A 16808-nucleotide genomic window follows, 5' to 3' on the forward strand; every position below is an offset into this window, starting at 1 on the left:
AGCTTTCTTTTTGCATACACTGTACAATTATTAAAGTAAAATCTGAAGAAAATATTTAAACAACACCTTAAAACTTATGTGTTAATAATGTCTCGACACAAAGCAATATAGAGTAGATGAGTAGAGAAATATAAATGTTAAACTGTCAGTTAAGATCTAAAAATTACCAGTGGTCTGTTATTAGTCAGAAAAGTTTCAGACAAATGTGAAAGGGGAAGTCAAAGCCTGTTTATGGTGTAAAGGTTGATTATTGCCTATACCAGAAACATACATTTCTCATGACTAGCAAAACATTAACCACTGAAAAGCTCAGAGAACACACTCTCTAACTAAGTGTGGAACAATACTGTCATTTATTTCAGTGTTGATCATGTACAGGTGAGCATATATGTTTGTCAGCGATATGGACATTTTTCATCTTTTTCTGCTTTCACTTCCAATAGCTGCTCCAAAAGGTAAGATTTCAAACGATTTATTTAATATTTTACTTCAGTTAAAAATATGGAATATGGAAAAATATGGTTGATCAAGAGCTAAACAGAACAATGTGCTTCCAGTTGCCTATTGCAAGTCTGAAAATATAAAGAAATTTAGATGAAAACTAAACCATATGAATAGTCTATGTGAGCTTGCTTATAGGCTTTTGAGGTTTTAATATTTGGTGTTATTTTTAAGCATGTGATTGACTGAAATATGGGTCTTTAACCTTTTTTTTTCCCAGCGCTGCCTGCTTAATATATATGTATTTGTACAGATTTTTCAGTCAAAGACTGAGTAAACAAAACTCGAATGTAGATTTACATATTTGGCTTCAAAATTTCCTGGTTGCATAGCAACTGTTCATTCCATATAGACCTTTGGGGGGAAGCAAAACTTTTATCTTTTCAGTTGAGGTATAGATCAAGGCATATGTTTTTTACAGTCTTGTGTATGGAGATTGAAGTAAGCCATAAGGTACGAGAGGCTGTGCTGTATCGTGAATAAGTCACGGCTGAAGGGCACGATATAGCACTAGCCTCGAGTACCGTATTGCCTTTATAAAACGGTTACCACACAATACAAATATTAAAGCCAAAAATATGTATCAATGCAACTTTCATGAAGTAAACTTTCACTAAAGCCCTCCTTCCGCCGGAAAAAATAGTCCCTGACCGTGAACAGCAACAGAAGTTACATTATTACGCCATTAGATGGCGGCAAAGACTGTCTTTATGAATGTGTCAGTCAGTAGCGAAGACTTTTACATTGAAAAGACTGAATTGTTGTGAACATGGAACAAGATGCAACTGACAAATGCTTTGACTAGCGCTGTCAGTCACGGAAAAACCCCTTAACTGTTAAAAGGACAAGATAATACATCAGACATTTAAACAGATTTTTTATTATGAACATAGGACTGACCTGAAGTAAAATGCTAAATCTGGATGCAGGTAATAAACTCGCTCACTCGATCTCTTATTTTTCATAGGCTCTCATTCTTTGTGGGTGCTTGCAACGTACATTAAAGGACAAACGCCATTTCCTGAATTTAGCTATGTAGTGATGTTGGATGATGTCAGAGTTTTGTACTATAACGGTGAGACGAAGACTCTCACTCCCAGAGGAAATACAACAACTGAAGACGACGTGTTCAATTCAAATGTTCTGCTCACCATAAGTGACAACATACAATCATCTTTTATGGAAAAATGGGTAGTAGCAACAAATAATGTAAATAAAACTTACAGTAAGTACAATCAAAAACACAACATTTTAAAATACACACATTATATACTATAATACAAATACAGTCTTTTGGGCAACAATAATAATTAAGTATTATCATAAATCACTATGGTTGTTGTTGTTTTATGATTTTAAATAAACATTACCTAATACCTAATACCTAATAAAACATTACCAATAACTTTATCTCTCCGTTAAAGGTGTTCTTGCCCTCCAGAGGCTGGTTGTGTGTGAACTGAGGGACGATGGTGAACCGGGACAAATGATCACACAAGATGCTGTCAAAGGCTCCACCACTGATGAGTTGCTATATGTTGACAAGAACTTCACATACCAGGGTAATTTAAACGTCACGGCCCAAGTGCTGAATGTCCATCTTAAAATCAGCATGTGGAATCATGAACATTTATACCAGCCATTCTGCATCAAAACACTCAAGGGTTACCTTGAAAAGAGGAGAAATCAAGTCAATAGAAAAGGTACAATGACTGACTAACAGCTAAACTATAGTGTTTCCATTCATATTTAGAATTTTTCAAACCAGTATATAATGAAATAATAATAATAATAATAATAATATCTTTCTGTTACCTTTTTCCACAGTGAAACCCAAAGTCAGGCTCCTCAAGAAAGAACTGTCTTCCGGGTTTCGTGTGAGTTGTTTGGCAACAGGATTTTACCCTCGTCACATCAACCTGACCCTGTTCAGAGATGGACAGCCTGTATCTGATCATGAGATCACTGGAGGAGATCTGCTGCCCAATGGTGACGGGACGTACCAGATGAGGAAGAGTCTGGAGATCAGTGCGGAAGAAAACAAATACACCTGCTCTGCCACACACATCAGTCTGGACAACAAACTGGATGTCACTTTGGGTAATAAGCTTTTCCAGAAAACACAATCTATCAAAACAAAAAGAATTAAAGTCAATCTCTCAGCCTGTGGTTCATGTTTCAGAGTATGATCACGGGGAACCATTTAAATCAGTGATTCCTTCCATTCTGATGGTTTTGGTTCTGATGTTAGTGTTTGGAGTAGCAGCTGCTATAACTTCATGGAAAAGACAATGTGCAGGTATGACAAGAACTTAAATATATATATATTTCATACACACACACACACATACTGTACATATGTCAACCAGTCTTATTTTTGGGTTTTAGATTCCATTAAAAGTGGCTATTCTACTGCTTCTGGTACGTAGTTGAGCTAATAAGTTATTTTCTTAATATACAGCACTGAATAAAATGAAATTATAGTAAGTTAATGTTTATTCATTCATTGTACACTCATTAAACATTCAATTTTAATTTCAGCATCTGAAGAAAGTGTGACACATCAAACTTTGTCAATGTCATGAGACAAATTGACACTAATGAGTGGAGAAACTTCTTTTAAACAGCAGACAAAGTATATTCTGGCAAAGTGTCATAAGTGTTTCTTTTTTTTTCCTGTTTGCATGAAGCCTATAATGTCAAGACTATGTCTGCAAAGGTCATTATAAATCCTTTGATTTGTTGACCTAAAATGCTAAATTGTGGAAAAGTTTCAGACAAATGTACATAATTACTACAAACCATGCACTCTATAATACTTTTAGTCATTTTGTTGGTGTTTTCCTGGTATAATATCTGTGCATATTATCCTTTAATGTCATACATTTTATAATTGTAGTATAAAAATATAAAAAGCTCATGCTTATAAAATAAGTCATGCTTGCCACAGAGATGGTATTAATAAAGTGGATTCATACACAACTTTTCTATATTTTTGACTCTACACTGTTAAAAATAAAAGTAATTTTACAGGCAATAGTCTGTCATTATACAATTAAATACTTGCTTTACAGATATTTGCTGTTTCGTAAGTAATCAGTAATATACCGTATAACACAATGCATTCTGGGTAATATCTGTTGTTTTCGAGAATGTAGCCTACAGCATTATAACATGAATTAGCAGCGCTCAAAGTCGCTCAGAGGCTGTGTCCAAAATCACACCCTATACCCTCATCCACTATTCCCTACATTAGTTTACTAATAAAGTCCACTTGAGACAGTGAATTACACTGATGAACACCTGCTGTTAACAAGCAGAATCAGTGAAGGGAAGAGAAACACAAGAACTACAGCTGACTTCAACCACAGCCTTGGATGAAATCAACTGAAGATGAAAGAATAAACGAAAAGTTTCAAGACGAACAGATATGTTCCAAGAGGAAATATTACAAATGAAGATGAGGAGGTTGATCACATAAGTCATAGCATAAAGGAATATATGCGTCCTTTTTGTTTCAGGAAGACTGGTAGGAAAGTTTTATAACAAAACAGTAATGCAGTAAGGCAGTTGGAAAAAACTATAACGGACACAAAAAGTCAGATCTAAACTTTTAAAGCACTGATCTTGGGAGTCATGAGGTCAGTGAGACATGAAACAAGATGCTGGAGTCTGTTTTGAGATCTGATATTCTTCTTAATCTAAACAGGTCCTGTAGTTTTTCAGATACTGACAGATACAAGTGTTGGACAATGACAAACCCGGGTAAATGATCACTAAGTTTGCTTTTGAAGGCACATTTTTGTAAATATTTTATTATATCTTTTCATGTGACAACACTGAAGAAATGACACTTTGCTACAATGTAAAGTAGTGAGTGTACAGCTTGTATGTATAATGACACTTTGTAGTGTAAACTTTGTAGTGACTTTGTAGTGACACAGTGTAAATTTGCTGTCCCTTCAAAATAACTCAACACACAGCCATTAATGTCTAAACTGCCGGCTACAAAAGTGAGTACACCCCTAAGTGAAAATGTCCAAATTGGGCCCAATTAGCCATTTTCTCTCCCCGGTGTCATGTGACTCGTTGGTGTTACAAGGTCTCAGGTGTGAATGGGGAGCAGGTGTGTTAAATTTGGTGTTATCGCTCTCACTCTCTCATACTGGTCACTGGAAGTTCAACATGGCACCTCATGGCAAAGAACTCTGCTCTACATAAAGATGGCGAACTTTGATGGCGTAGGCTATAAGAAGATTGCCAAGACCCTGAAACTGAGCTGCAGCACGGTGGCCAAGACCATACAGCGGTTTAACAGGACAGGTTCCACTCAGAACTGGCCTCGCCATGGTCGACCAAAGAAGTTGAGTGCACATGCTCAGCCTCATATCCAGAGGTTGTGTTTGGGAAATAGACGTATGAGTGCTGCCAGCATTGCTGCAGAGGTTGAAGGGGTGGAGGGTCAGCCTGTCAGTGCTCAGACCATACGCCGCACACTGCATCAAATTGGTCTGCATGGCTGTCATCCCAGAAAGAAGCCTCTTCTAAAGATGATGCACAAGAAAGCCCGCAAACAGTTTGCTGAAGACAAGCAGACTAAGGACATGGATTACTGGAACCATGACCTGTGGTCTGATGAGACCAAGATAAACTTATTTGGTTCAGATGGTATCAAGTGTGTGTGGCGGCAACCAGGTGAGGAGTACAAGTGAACAGCCTACAGTCAAGCATGTTGGTGGGAGTGTCATGGTCTGGGCCTGCATGAGTGCTGCCGGCACTGGGGAGCTACAGTTCATTGAGGGAACCATAAATGGCAACATGTACTGTGACATAGTGAAGCAGAGCATGATCCCCTCCCTTCGGAGACTGGGCCGCAGGGCAGTATTCCAACATGATAACGACCCCAAACACACCTCCAAGATGACCACTGCCTTGCTAAAGAATGTCTCCAGACCTAAACCCTATTGAGCATCTATGGGGCATCCTCAAACAGAAGGTGTAAGGTGCAAGGTCTCTAACATCCACCAGCTCCGTGATGTTGTCATGGAGGAGTGGAAGAGGACTCCAGTGGCAACCTATGAAGCTCTGGTTAACTCCATGCCCAAGAGGGTTAAGGCAGTGCTGGAAAATAATGGGCGATTTCAAAGCGTGGCTTCATGAAGCTTCGAAGCTTTACGAATCTTTTGTTTCGAATCAGTGGTTCAGAGTGTCGGAGGTTCGGAGTGTCTATCAAACTTCCAAAGTCCCATGATTTCAGTAAAAGAGGCTTTGTTATGTCATAAGTGTTTCGAAATTTCAATGGTTCACCACTGGGGGGGGTGTGACTTTGGCATCATAATTATGATTTAAGCAGAATTACAGGTCATAAGTCCGATTGGGATTGCAACAGTCAAAATATTTAATCTAGTTCCATGTAGTTGAAGATCGTATTCATCATGCCAGTATGGGACGGTTTGTTGGTAATCTGTGCCACTGGCTGTCGTGTCGGTGAGGCCTTCACAGGGGATGATCTAGTTGACACAATCTCTGCTGACACTTTAGGGATGCATTGTTGTCGTGTCTAGGCGCAGGTCCTCAATCTCACCTGGATACGACCCGGATCCGGCTGACTCCGGTAAACCTCGGGATCAACAGAGAGACTAATATTAGCGTAGATGCCATTCTTCTTCTGATGTAACAAGTACATCTGCTGTCATAGGTAGTGTTCCCAGTTCCAGCTGACCTAATTTATGCAGCCTAACAATCCTTTAGCCAGGTTAAAGAGATGCGTTTTTTAGTCTAGATTTAAACCCTAAGGGGCGTGGGGTTAGGAAGTGAGGAAATCAAGGGGGATGCACAAATAAGAAATGAGAAGCACCCTTTGAATTTTTCTTAAAAAGGTGCAGAAATGCTATCTGTTCACTTCCTGTCTCAGGAAGCTTTGTTTCTACCATGACCACATCCTTTACACACACAGCACAGGATATTCATACTGCGCAGTTAACACTGCAGTCAAGTTTGACATTCCAGTTCCCTTTGTTCTTAATTGGAATGCAGGCACAATATCGTGTTGGTTAAAACGGTATGTATGTCTAGTTGAAACATTAAACCATAATAATAAAAAAAAAAAAACAGATATATTATTTTAATCAGAGTTAGGGAGTGTCACAAAAGTGCAAACGTTCAACACTACATTAGCCTACAGGCATTTTTCTGTGACTACATTAACTATATTTTTCTATGTAATGATTCAACTCAATGTTTTCAAAAATTAAGTAGCCATCTAAATTCTGTATGATCTGTGTTTTATATTAATATACAGTTTATGCTTAAATAAATCTATTTAACTTCTTAGTGTTTTGACCTACAGATGTCAAACCACACGTAATGCAGACATGTGAAGCTTATGTCACGCATCTCACACAGCGTGACTTAAAAAATGTTTTTGTAGATTTTAGACATTTTTTTTTTGAAATATTAGAATCTATTTAACTTCCTGGTCATGTGACCTGATGTTGTCACACCCACCACTGTGTTATATTTATAATATTTGTCACATATCTTACATGTGTCTGTTTTGGGAATATCTTTGTTGATTGTATACAGATTTTTTTTTAAATATTGAAATTTATTTAACTTCCCAATCATGTGACCTACACTACCGGTCAAAAGTTTTTGGACGTTAAGATTTTTTAATGTTTTGTAATGTACAGTAAAAACAGTAATATTGTGAAATATTATTACAATTTAAAATAACTGTTTTCTAATTGAATATATTTTAAAATGCAATTTATTTGTTTTATTTTAGTGTTGGCAAAGCTGAATTTTCAGCATCATTACTCCAGTCTTCAGTGTCACATGATCCTTCAGAAATCATTCTAATATGCCGATTTGCTGCTCAAGAAACATTTCTTATTATTATCAATGTTGAAAACAGTTGTGTACTTTTTTTCAGGATTCTTTGATGAATAGAAAGTTCAAAAGAACAGCATTTATCTGAAATAGAAAACTTTTGTAACATTATCACTACGGTTCAGAAGTTTGGGGTCAGTAAGAGGGTTTTTTTTTTTTTTGGAAAGAAATGAAAGAAATCATTAGTATAGTACAGTATAGACATTTCTAATGTTGCAAAAGCTTTATGTCTCAGATATATGCTGTTCTTCTGAACTTTCTAATTCACATACACCTGACACACATCTTACACAATTTGGATTTAGTAAGTATCATTTATTTATTTTTGATGATTTATTTTGTAAATATTCAAATTATATAACTTCCTGGTCATGTGACCTGATGTTGCTACACCCACTATTATATTCATAAACATTATTCACACATCTTACATGTATTTGTTTTTGGGAATATGACTTTGTTGATTTTGTTCAAATTTTTTGAAATATTGAAATCAATTTAGCTTCTTGATCATGTGACTTGATATGTAAATTCAAACATTTTTGGTGGGGGTTACAAATATTTATGAATATAATCAAAGACTATAGAATGACAATACATGTGACATCATCAGGTCACATGACAAAAAGAAAGTTATATAGATTTGAATATTTTAAAAAACCATTAACAATACACAAAATAATTACCCACATCTATTGTTTAATGGTACATATATTTTGAAAATGTTTGAATTATCTTTGTTTACTTATTATTGTCATGCACTTTTATGACAGTCCCTTACTTTGCTCAGCGATTGTAGAATGAAAAAATCAAACCATCGTTAACTGCAGTAGCACATGGCAGGCCTGTTTGTCAGCAGAATGGGAAAAGTTCTTCTGCTTTTTCTGCTTTTACTTCCAGGAGCTTCTCCTAAAGGTAAGACTTGTTGCAAACCTAAATTAAAATGTGCTTGCACTTAGAATTTGCACATCAATTTGCAAAAGTTGTAGCCTACTCCTGCTTCTTCACCATACTTAGTTTTAGTTTTATAGTGGACATAGCATTAGCAATGACAGTAGAAAAAAGAAACAAATTAAATGGAAGATCACAGATTACCTAATGTAGGCTAACTTCAAGGAAATGTTAATAGCTGTTAGCTAAACAGAACAAGTGCTTCCTGTAAGCCTAAAACACAAGCCTAAAAAAACAAACAAAACAAAAACAAATTTAAACAAAACAATATGAATATGAACTCTGAGTTTGCTTAAAGCTGTTTTTATTTTTATTTATTTTTTTAATATTTAAGCATTCATGAATGTATTTGCTTCTACAGATTTGTCAGCCAAAGTCTTTGACTAAATAAAAATACATTTTGTGAAACAAAAGTACATGCAGTTCTTTTACATTGTTTTTTACATTGACTCTTTTGAGTTTATCCACCTATTTTGACTTAAATTTTCCAGTTGCAGCAACTGCTGATCCCAAAAAAGAACTTAAATAGAACACATATCAGTTGTTTAACATGCTACCACAATTTTGTAAATTGTGATGTTTCTAATTTACTGTTTTTTTTTTAACAGGCTCTCATTCTTTGTGGGTGCTTTCAACGTACATTAAAGGACAAACACCATTTCCTGAATTTAGTGCTGTAGTGATGTTGGATGATGTAAGAGTTCTGTACTATGACGGCGAGACGAAGACTCTCATTCCCAGAGGAAATACAACAACTGAAGACGACGTGTTTGATTCAGATGTTCTCACAATAAGTGACAACTTACATGTACACTTTATGGACAGATGGGCAATAGCAGCAAACAACTTAAATGGAACTGATCGTAAGTAAAACTAATATATATATATATATATATATATATATATATATATATATATATATATATATATATGAGAGAGAGAGAGAGAGAAATAATAGAAAAAATATTCAGCCGACACACTCAATCCTCGTGTTTGCTGGATAACAGGTTTATATACATAAACATCTAAAACAACTATACGCAATAAAGTGTGTGTGAGGTGAATGAGTTTAAACTGAATGAAAAGAGCGCTAATTAAACAGCTGTATTGCCATCTCCATGCGTCTCTGCAGAATTCAGACATTATCAAGAGTAATGTTAACTAAAATACGACATCATACACATTTTCTAATATTTGATAAGTTTTTTTAAATTATTTGAACCTTGTACAATATGATAGGCTAGCATTTAGGCTATGTATTTTTTATAATTTGTTCAGATTTGCATTTGTATGCACAGTAAAACTTGTTTTAGCAGTTTTCAACAACTGAATATTTTCTTTCAACTTCCATGTAATCAGCTGTTTATAGAGTCCGATTCCTCTTATTTGAGGATAATTGTCCTGACATAACTGTAGCCTATACACAAAGTTCCTCTGGAAAATAAAGATATTTAAATAAATACTATAATTATAATAAAAATAATAATAATTTTTTATAATTTAATTAATTATAGTTTTAATTATTATTATTATTATTATTATTATTTTTTTTTTGTGATTGTGAAATGTATAGGAAGATTTCTGCATGTGTTGAGATGCTTTAAATAAACACTACACTACCGATTTTATCTCTCAATTAAAGGCACTGTTGCTCTTCAGAGTCTGTTTGTGTGTGAACTGAGGGACGATGGTGAACCGGGACAAATGATCACACGGGAAGGTTTCAGAGGCTCCACCACTGATGAGCTTCTATATGTTGACAAGAAGTTCACATATCAGGGTAATTTAAATGTCTCGGCCCAACTGCTGAATTTTCATCTTGAAATCAGCAAGAGGCGTCATGAACAATTATACCAACCAAACTGCATCAAAATACTCAAGGGTTACCTTAAAAAAAGGAGAAATCAAGTCAATAGAAAAGGTACAATGACTGACTCCAAACCAGTCAAGAAAAGTTTTCTGATTTACATTTATCTTTCTAAATTACATTTAGCATTTTTTAGGCCAGTATACTTTATATTGAAATTATAATATTTTTCTGTTATTTTTTTCCACAGTGAAACCGCGAGTCAGACTCATTCAGAAAGCAAACTCAGATTCTGGAGGATTTCGTGTGAGTTGTTTGGCGACAGGATTTTACCCTCGTCACATCAACCTGACCCTGTTCAGAGATGGACAGCCTGTATCTGATCATGAGATCACTGGAGGAGATCTGCTGCCCAATGGTGACGGGACGTACCAGATGAGGAAGAGTCTGGAGATCAGTGCAGATGAACACAAATACACCTGCTCTGCCACACACCTCAGTCTGGACAACAAACTGGATGTCACTTTGGGTAATGAGCAGAGGTGTAAAGTCCAGGGGTCAGAAAGTAAAAGTCCTGCCATATTTTTATTCCACCCACTGAAGATGTGTTAAAGTTAATGAGATAATTAGGTGATTAATTGAGTGATGATTGACCGTTATTGAAGACACCTGATGTTAACAAGCAGAATCACCAAAGGAGAAAAATCACAATTTAAGTCACCATCATGGAGATCAGGGATTGCTTTAGTTGAGCTCTTGACCCCTGACTTTTTAATATTACATTTTGTTTGGCTGCTGTAACTGAGTTATAACACCCAGACGAACAAAGAGAAAAGATGATCAGGTGGCGTTATGTTTCCACATAATCATTATTTGACCTGAATCAACAATTACAGCAGCACTGTGATTCTACAGCAGAAGATCTTGCTTTTTCAACATAGTTCAAAAGGTTTCTTAAAGATTGTTCTGATTTAAAAAGAAAATCTCTTAATTTAGAGACACAGACATGAAGAATCAGCCTGTGAATCTCAACAGTGGTGAGAATAATAAAGCATGTTGCAGTGCATTCTGGGTGCCACCAATCAAAATTCATCCATGGCTCCTATCATGCATTGCTGCATGAATAAATTATGAGCCTAATTGTCTTAGTAATTTCCTTTATTCTCACTGTTTTAATTTTTGCTATTTTTATGTGATTTTCTTGTTTTCTAGTGTTCAGAGTTGATCTGTTTATCAGAATATGTTGCTTGTCACCGTTGTTGAGATTCATACGCTGATTCTTGATGTCTGTGTGTTTTTTGTTTTTTTTCAGAACAACTTTTAAAAAAATCTCTTGGATTATATCAAAAAAGCTGGATTGTCTGCTGTAATCAATAATGTAAATCTAACAATAGTTTGGTGATTCAGGTCAAATAATGATTATGTGAAAACATAACCAACATCATCTGATCATCTTTTCTCTTTGTTTGTCTGGGTGTTATAACTCAGTTACAACAACCAAACAAAATATAACATTAAAAAGGCAAGGGTCAAGTGCTCAACTAAAGCAATCCCTGATCTCCATGATGGTGACTTACAAATTGTGATTTTCCTCCTTTGGTGATTCTGCTTGTTAATATCAGGTGTCTTCAATAACGGTCAATAATCACTCAATTAATCACTTAATTATCTCATTAACTTTATCACTGCTTCAGTGGGTTAATAAAAATATGGCAGGACTTTTACTTTCTGATCCCTGGACTTTCCACCTCTGGTAATGAGGTGTGAAAATGTAAAATATACTACAGAAGTGTGTTTGTGACATTTTTAACTTGTTTGTTTCAGAATTTGATCCTGGTGAACCATTTAAATCAGTGACTCCCTCAGTGCTGATAGTTTTGGTTCTGCTGTTGGTGTTTGGAACTGGAGTCATCATATATAAATGCAGGAGGAGACAAGCAGGTAGGATCTACAAATTAAAATGAGTCAAGTGATGCAAGATGTGATGGACATGATGCAAAAGATAAAACCAAAATTAATTTTTATTTATGATGCCATTGTCATAACAATTCTGTTTTTGATGTTCTAGCTTCATCTAAAAGTGATTATTCTCCTGCTTCTAGTGAGTATTTAGTTTTAAATATCTCATCAGATTTTCTGCTCATTTATTAAAATTAAAATGACAATTTATTTTGTTTTCAGCATCTGAAGAGAGTGTGGAGACACCATCAATGCATAAAACACAACTATAAGCACTAAAGGTTAATTGTTGTTATTATTATTATTATTATTATTAGCATTATTCTTTCCAGAAAAGCAGTGAAAGCAGCAGATGTAAACTGAACACCGTTATCAGTAAGTTTATCAGTAAACCTGCAGTCAGATGCAGCAGTGACAAACGGCCCAACTATATCCACATCCACTTTCTGCCATGATCCATCTGGCACCCATCCAGCACAGCTATGTGGGGCCCAGCCGGCTTTGTCCATAGTTTCTATGGAGGTCCCACATGGGTTAGCCCAGATGAAATGAACACTGCTCAGTGTGCACACTACAGACTGTTAAATGTAACACAGAAGCATGCTGGAGTTAATGAGATAATTAGGTGATAACGAGAATCAGAATCACTGAAGGACACAAGAACAACAAGAACTATGACTTCAGCCACAGCCTTCGATGAAATCAACTGAAGATAAAAGACATTAAATCTCTCAAGATCTCAGCAGAGGAGGATTAAACATCTCCACAAACAGCATTATCAGCTTCATTTATTACTAACCAGATTGACTTTATTTCTGACATACATCTACAAAAGTTGTTATTGAAAATTTAAAGAGGTTTAGATGTTGATGATTTGTTGAAAATAATAGTTTTGTTTGACGTTACCATTATTGAGGTCAGTGTGTGCTTTAGTTGTGCAGTTTTACGCTTGATTTTTTTTAGTGTTAGTTTTTCTTTGACTGTTATAGTTGTTTGTTATGGCAAAAAAAAAAGACAAAAAACAATATGGTTGGCTATTATCAGCTGTTTGATACTAAGAATATAATCATCACGTAGTGGCTTATCAATCTAATGACTGAGATTCATATGAGCAAAACACAGCAGCTCATTTGCATTTAAAGGCACAAGCACAAAAACAGCCTGTTCTTGACTGTAGTCAGAAATGGGTATTTACAACATGGATTTATAAATGATCTGTGAAGTATTTTAAGCTGAAACTTAGACACATTTGGGGACACCTGAGACTTAAATTGCATCTTGTAAAATGGGCATAATAGGTGACCTTTAAGTTCTGTTGCTTTTATATAAAAATAAATATAATGAACAAGACGCCCAAAGTACTTATTTATTTCCATACGAAAGATGTTTATCAATCATTTTTATGTTAATTACAGATGTTTTCATATATTTTTTATGAATATGACAACAATCACATAACCCATAGAAAGATCGCATTGTCAGAAGTTTGGGAATATTCACATAATTTATACACATAAAAACATGACATTAGAGTTTTAAAATCAAACATTTTAAAAGAGATCAATACATCATGGTTGTTTAAACCAATAAGCAATAAGCTGTCATCAGCAAGTCGTTTCCCATCATGCTTTTGGTCAGCACAGTCGGTGGAGAGCAACTGCACTCGACTGCAGAATCCGACACATCTGCCTCGCCCTCGCGAGTGTTTTTCGGCACACGTCGGCATGACATCAGAGCAAGGCAGACCACGCTCAGACACATTTCTAACCGGCATGCACCTCACGGTGAGCGGTTCTGCGTAGATTTTGCTCATCTCAAACGAGCCTACTGTTCTGTGCGCTCGCCGTGCAGAAATGCTACCCTTGCGACCGCGCGCAGATTTGAGACTATTTAAACGTCATAGAACAGGGGTTGGCAAGTAAGTTTTGCATCGAGCCAAAAAAACAATTTGCCACTAGATGGCGGGCCAGAACATAGTCAAAGGATAATTTAAGAAATTAATTGAAAAATGCAACTAGAATTGAATAAGCTCATTAATGGCATGTTCGAGTCATGCTCCTAACGAACTATGTTTTATTTCCTCTTTCCATATTGTGAATAATAAATGTGTAACATTTTAATTTGCTTGTTACACAATGGATCCTAACTTTTTGTAATAATTATTTTACGTAGCCTACTTTTACACTCAGAATTATTCCTTGGCATCTTCATGTACTAAACTGCATTTTTTAAGTGTTTGGGTGCTGGAGGTACGCTATTACGTTGTGTGCAGGGTGATGTTGATATTTAAGCTAGCTGGTGAGAGAAAATGGCACTATCAAAGAGTCTAAAGAGGAAAGTTGACAGTGAAAATAGGGCATACAAAGAAGAATGGAAAGACAACTATGCGTTCATCCTACCTGGTTTTGTGAATGCAAAGCCGGTGTGTCTTATCTGCAACGAAGTTGTTGCTGTTTTCAAAGAATATAACACCGACACCGGACGCGAGCGGCGCGACGTGACGCTACAAAAGATAATAGAACCCATTATAATCAGTGATATTGTCTACACTGGATGCGGCGCGACGCGACACAACACATTCCCGACAGTAAACGGGTTCCCCATTCTATTTCTGACGTAGTCCAAGTGCTTTGCAACGGTCGGTTTGTCACGTTCAGTGTAGACAGTTTTTAGCTGTTGCGGCTCGACGCGGCGCGTCTGGTGTAGACACAGTGAAAATATTAGACGGCACCACAAGATGACGATCTATTTCAGAATCATCCGCTATCAAAATAATCTGTCTGTGGGCGCGGGTCAGATATTATCGCTGGCGGGCCAGTTTTGGCCCAGGGGCCGCCTATTGCCGACCACTGCCGTCGAAAGCTTCCACATGAGCTATAAGCGAGGATACACTGGAAGTCTTTCTTGTCAAAAAAATTATACGCGCCTCAGGTTTTCTTCCACCTTCACATATGTCACAATATTTTAATTGATGTTTTACCTTTAAAGCACAAATTAACCATACATCTCAAATATTTCAACGGGTACTTTATAAATATTTACTATGAATTGAGTGCAGCTGACAATCAGAATGTGGGTGCAATATCGTGTTTGTTAAAACTGTATGTATGTCTAGTTGAAACATTAAACCATAATACAAAAAAACATATTTTAATCGATATGTGATATTTTAAGAATTAAATGAGTAAAACCCAGTACAAAAATACAGGTGCTGTGCCGGATCCCTGCCAAAATATTACCCCCCTTGTTAAGGCTGCTACCTGACTGCCTAATCCTAACACCGGCTCAAAAGTCGCAAAAGTGCAAAATGTTTAACACTACATTAGCCTATCTACAGTATACATATTTTTTTCTGTGACTACATTAATTATATTTTCTGTTTAAGGATTCAACTTAATGTTGTCAAAAATGAAGTAGCCATCTAAATTCCGTATGATCTGTGTATTATATTAATACACAGTTTATGCTTAAATAGGCTACATCTATTTTTCTTAGTGTTTTGACCTACAGATGTCAAACCACATGTGATGCAGACATGTAAAGCTCATGTCACACATCTCACACAGACTTAAAATGAAATATTAAATAAAATATGTTTTTGTTGATTTTAGACACATTTTTTGAAATATTAGAATCTATTTAACTTCTTGGTCATGTGACCTGATATTGTCACACCCACTGTATTATATTTATAACATTTGTCACATATCTTGTGTCTGTTTTGAGAAATATCTTTGTTGTTTTTATACATATTTTTAAAATATTGAAATTTATTTAACTTCCCAGTCATGTGACCTATGTCACACAAGTTGTTATCTTCACATACACCTGACACACATCTTACACAACTTGGATTTAATAAATATCATTTTATTTATTTATTTATTTTTTTCAAATCTATATCTCTCATGTGACCTCATGTTGCTGAAAGTGCTGCACTGTGTCTACAATGTAAACAGCATTATTTTTGCGCACAAAAAGTATTCTCGTCGCTTCATAATATTAAGGTTGAACCACAGCAGTCACGTGGACTATTTTAACAATGTCTTTGCTGCTTTATTGGGCCTTGAAAGGTGCAATGACGTGGCTGCCTACGTGTGGTTCAGAAACCTCTCGGATTTAATCAAAAATATCTTAATTTGTGTTCCAAATACGAACGAAGGGCTTACGGGTTTGGAATGACATGAGGATGAGTACTTAATGACAGAAATTTCATTTTTGGATAAACTAACCCCACACTATTAGTTACATCTATTGTTTAACGCTACACATATTTTGGAAATGTTTGAATATTCTTTGTTTATTATTGTCATGTACTTTTATGACAGTCCCTTACTTTGCTCAGCGAATGTCAAACTATTGTCCAAACTCAAACCATCTTTACCGCAGTAGCATACAGTTTGTCAGCAGGATGGGCAAAGTTCTTTTGCTCTTTCTGCTTTTACTTCCAGGAGCTTCTACTAAAGGTAAGATTTTAAAAGACTTGTTGCAAACCTAAATTAAAATGTGCTTGCACTTAGAATTTGCACATTAATTTGCACAACCAAGTTGTAGCCTACTCCTGCTTCTTCACCATACTTAGTAATAGTATTATACTGAACATAGCATTAGCAAGGACAGTAGAAAAAAACAAAACAAATTAAATAGAAGATCACAGATTACCTAGTGTAACTAGAAGGAACTGTTAATATCCATTTAG

The 16808-nt window shown here is 35.8% G+C and overlaps 2 protein-coding genes and 1 long non-coding RNA gene across 14 annotated transcripts in view; 2 read left to right on the plus strand and 1 right to left on the minus strand.

Moving 5' to 3' along the window:
- LOC127507801 (uncharacterized) overlaps window positions 1-16808 on the minus strand; it is a 100987-nt gene that overhangs the window by 50636 nt on the left and 33543 nt on the right. The window contains exon 1 of one of the 7 annotated variants that reach the window (XR_007928453.1): window positions 10630-10747. The exons of the other annotated variants lie outside the window; for them this stretch is intronic. This is a non-coding gene — a long non-coding RNA (uncharacterized LOC127507801). Of the gene's footprint in view, window positions 1-10629; window positions 10748-16808 lie in introns of those variants that run through there. 7 annotated transcript variants of the gene reach the window in all.
- On the plus strand, window positions 309-3473 carry LOC127507791 (major histocompatibility complex class I-related gene protein-like). The gene is made up of 7 exons (XM_051885137.1): window positions 309-455; window positions 1469-1726; window positions 1926-2204; window positions 2329-2601; window positions 2684-2800; window positions 2890-2922; window positions 3043-3473. Exons 1-7 carry the CDS (start codon window positions 389-391, stop codon window positions 3084-3086), a joined length of 1071 nt encoding a protein of 356 aa, XP_051741097.1. The 5' UTR covers window positions 309-388; the 3' UTR covers window positions 3087-3473.
- LOC127507790 (major histocompatibility complex class I-related gene protein-like) overlaps window positions 8141-16808 on the plus strand; it is a 32097-nt gene continuing 23429 nt past the window's right edge. Inside the window, exons 1-7 of one of the 6 annotated variants that reach the window (XM_051885133.1) lie at window positions 8141-8307; window positions 8952-9206; window positions 9986-10264; window positions 10401-10679; window positions 11975-12091; window positions 12219-12251; window positions 12332-13459. In XM_051885133.1, the coding sequence (XP_051741093.1) occupies window positions 8229-8307; window positions 8952-9206; window positions 9986-10264; window positions 10401-10679; window positions 11975-12091; window positions 12219-12251; window positions 12332-12381 (1092 nt within the window). In that variant the 5' untranslated portion in view covers window positions 8141-8228 and the 3' untranslated portion in view covers window positions 12382-13459. Of the gene's footprint in view, window positions 8308-8951; window positions 9207-9985; window positions 10265-10400; window positions 10680-11974; window positions 12092-12218; window positions 12252-12331; window positions 13460-16435; window positions 16576-16808 lie in introns of those variants that run through there. The other 5 variants (XM_051885132.1, XM_051885135.1, XM_051885130.1 and 2 more) reach the window with 5 other exon arrangements.

Source organism: Ctenopharyngodon idella, chromosome 24 (genome assembly GCF_019924925.1).
Source record: "Ctenopharyngodon idella isolate HZGC_01 chromosome 24, HZGC01, whole genome shotgun sequence".
Taxonomy (NCBI): domain Eukaryota; kingdom Metazoa; phylum Chordata; class Actinopteri; order Cypriniformes; family Xenocyprididae; genus Ctenopharyngodon; species Ctenopharyngodon idella.

Bases quoted from the DNA above. Each gene is read 5' to 3' on its own strand.
- LOC127507791 (XM_051885137.1), top strand. From the start codon at position 389: ATGTTTGTCAGCGATATGGACATTTTTCATCTTTTTCTGCTTTCACTT. The intron at 2,205-2,328 runs GTACAATGACTG...CTTTTTCCACAG, and splicing joins AAATCAAGTCAATAGAAAAG to TGAAACCCAAAGTCAGGCTC. The intron at 2,801-2,889 runs GTATGACAAGAA...TTTGGGTTTTAG, and splicing joins ATGGAAAAGACAATGTGCAG to ATTCCATTAAAAGTGGCTAT.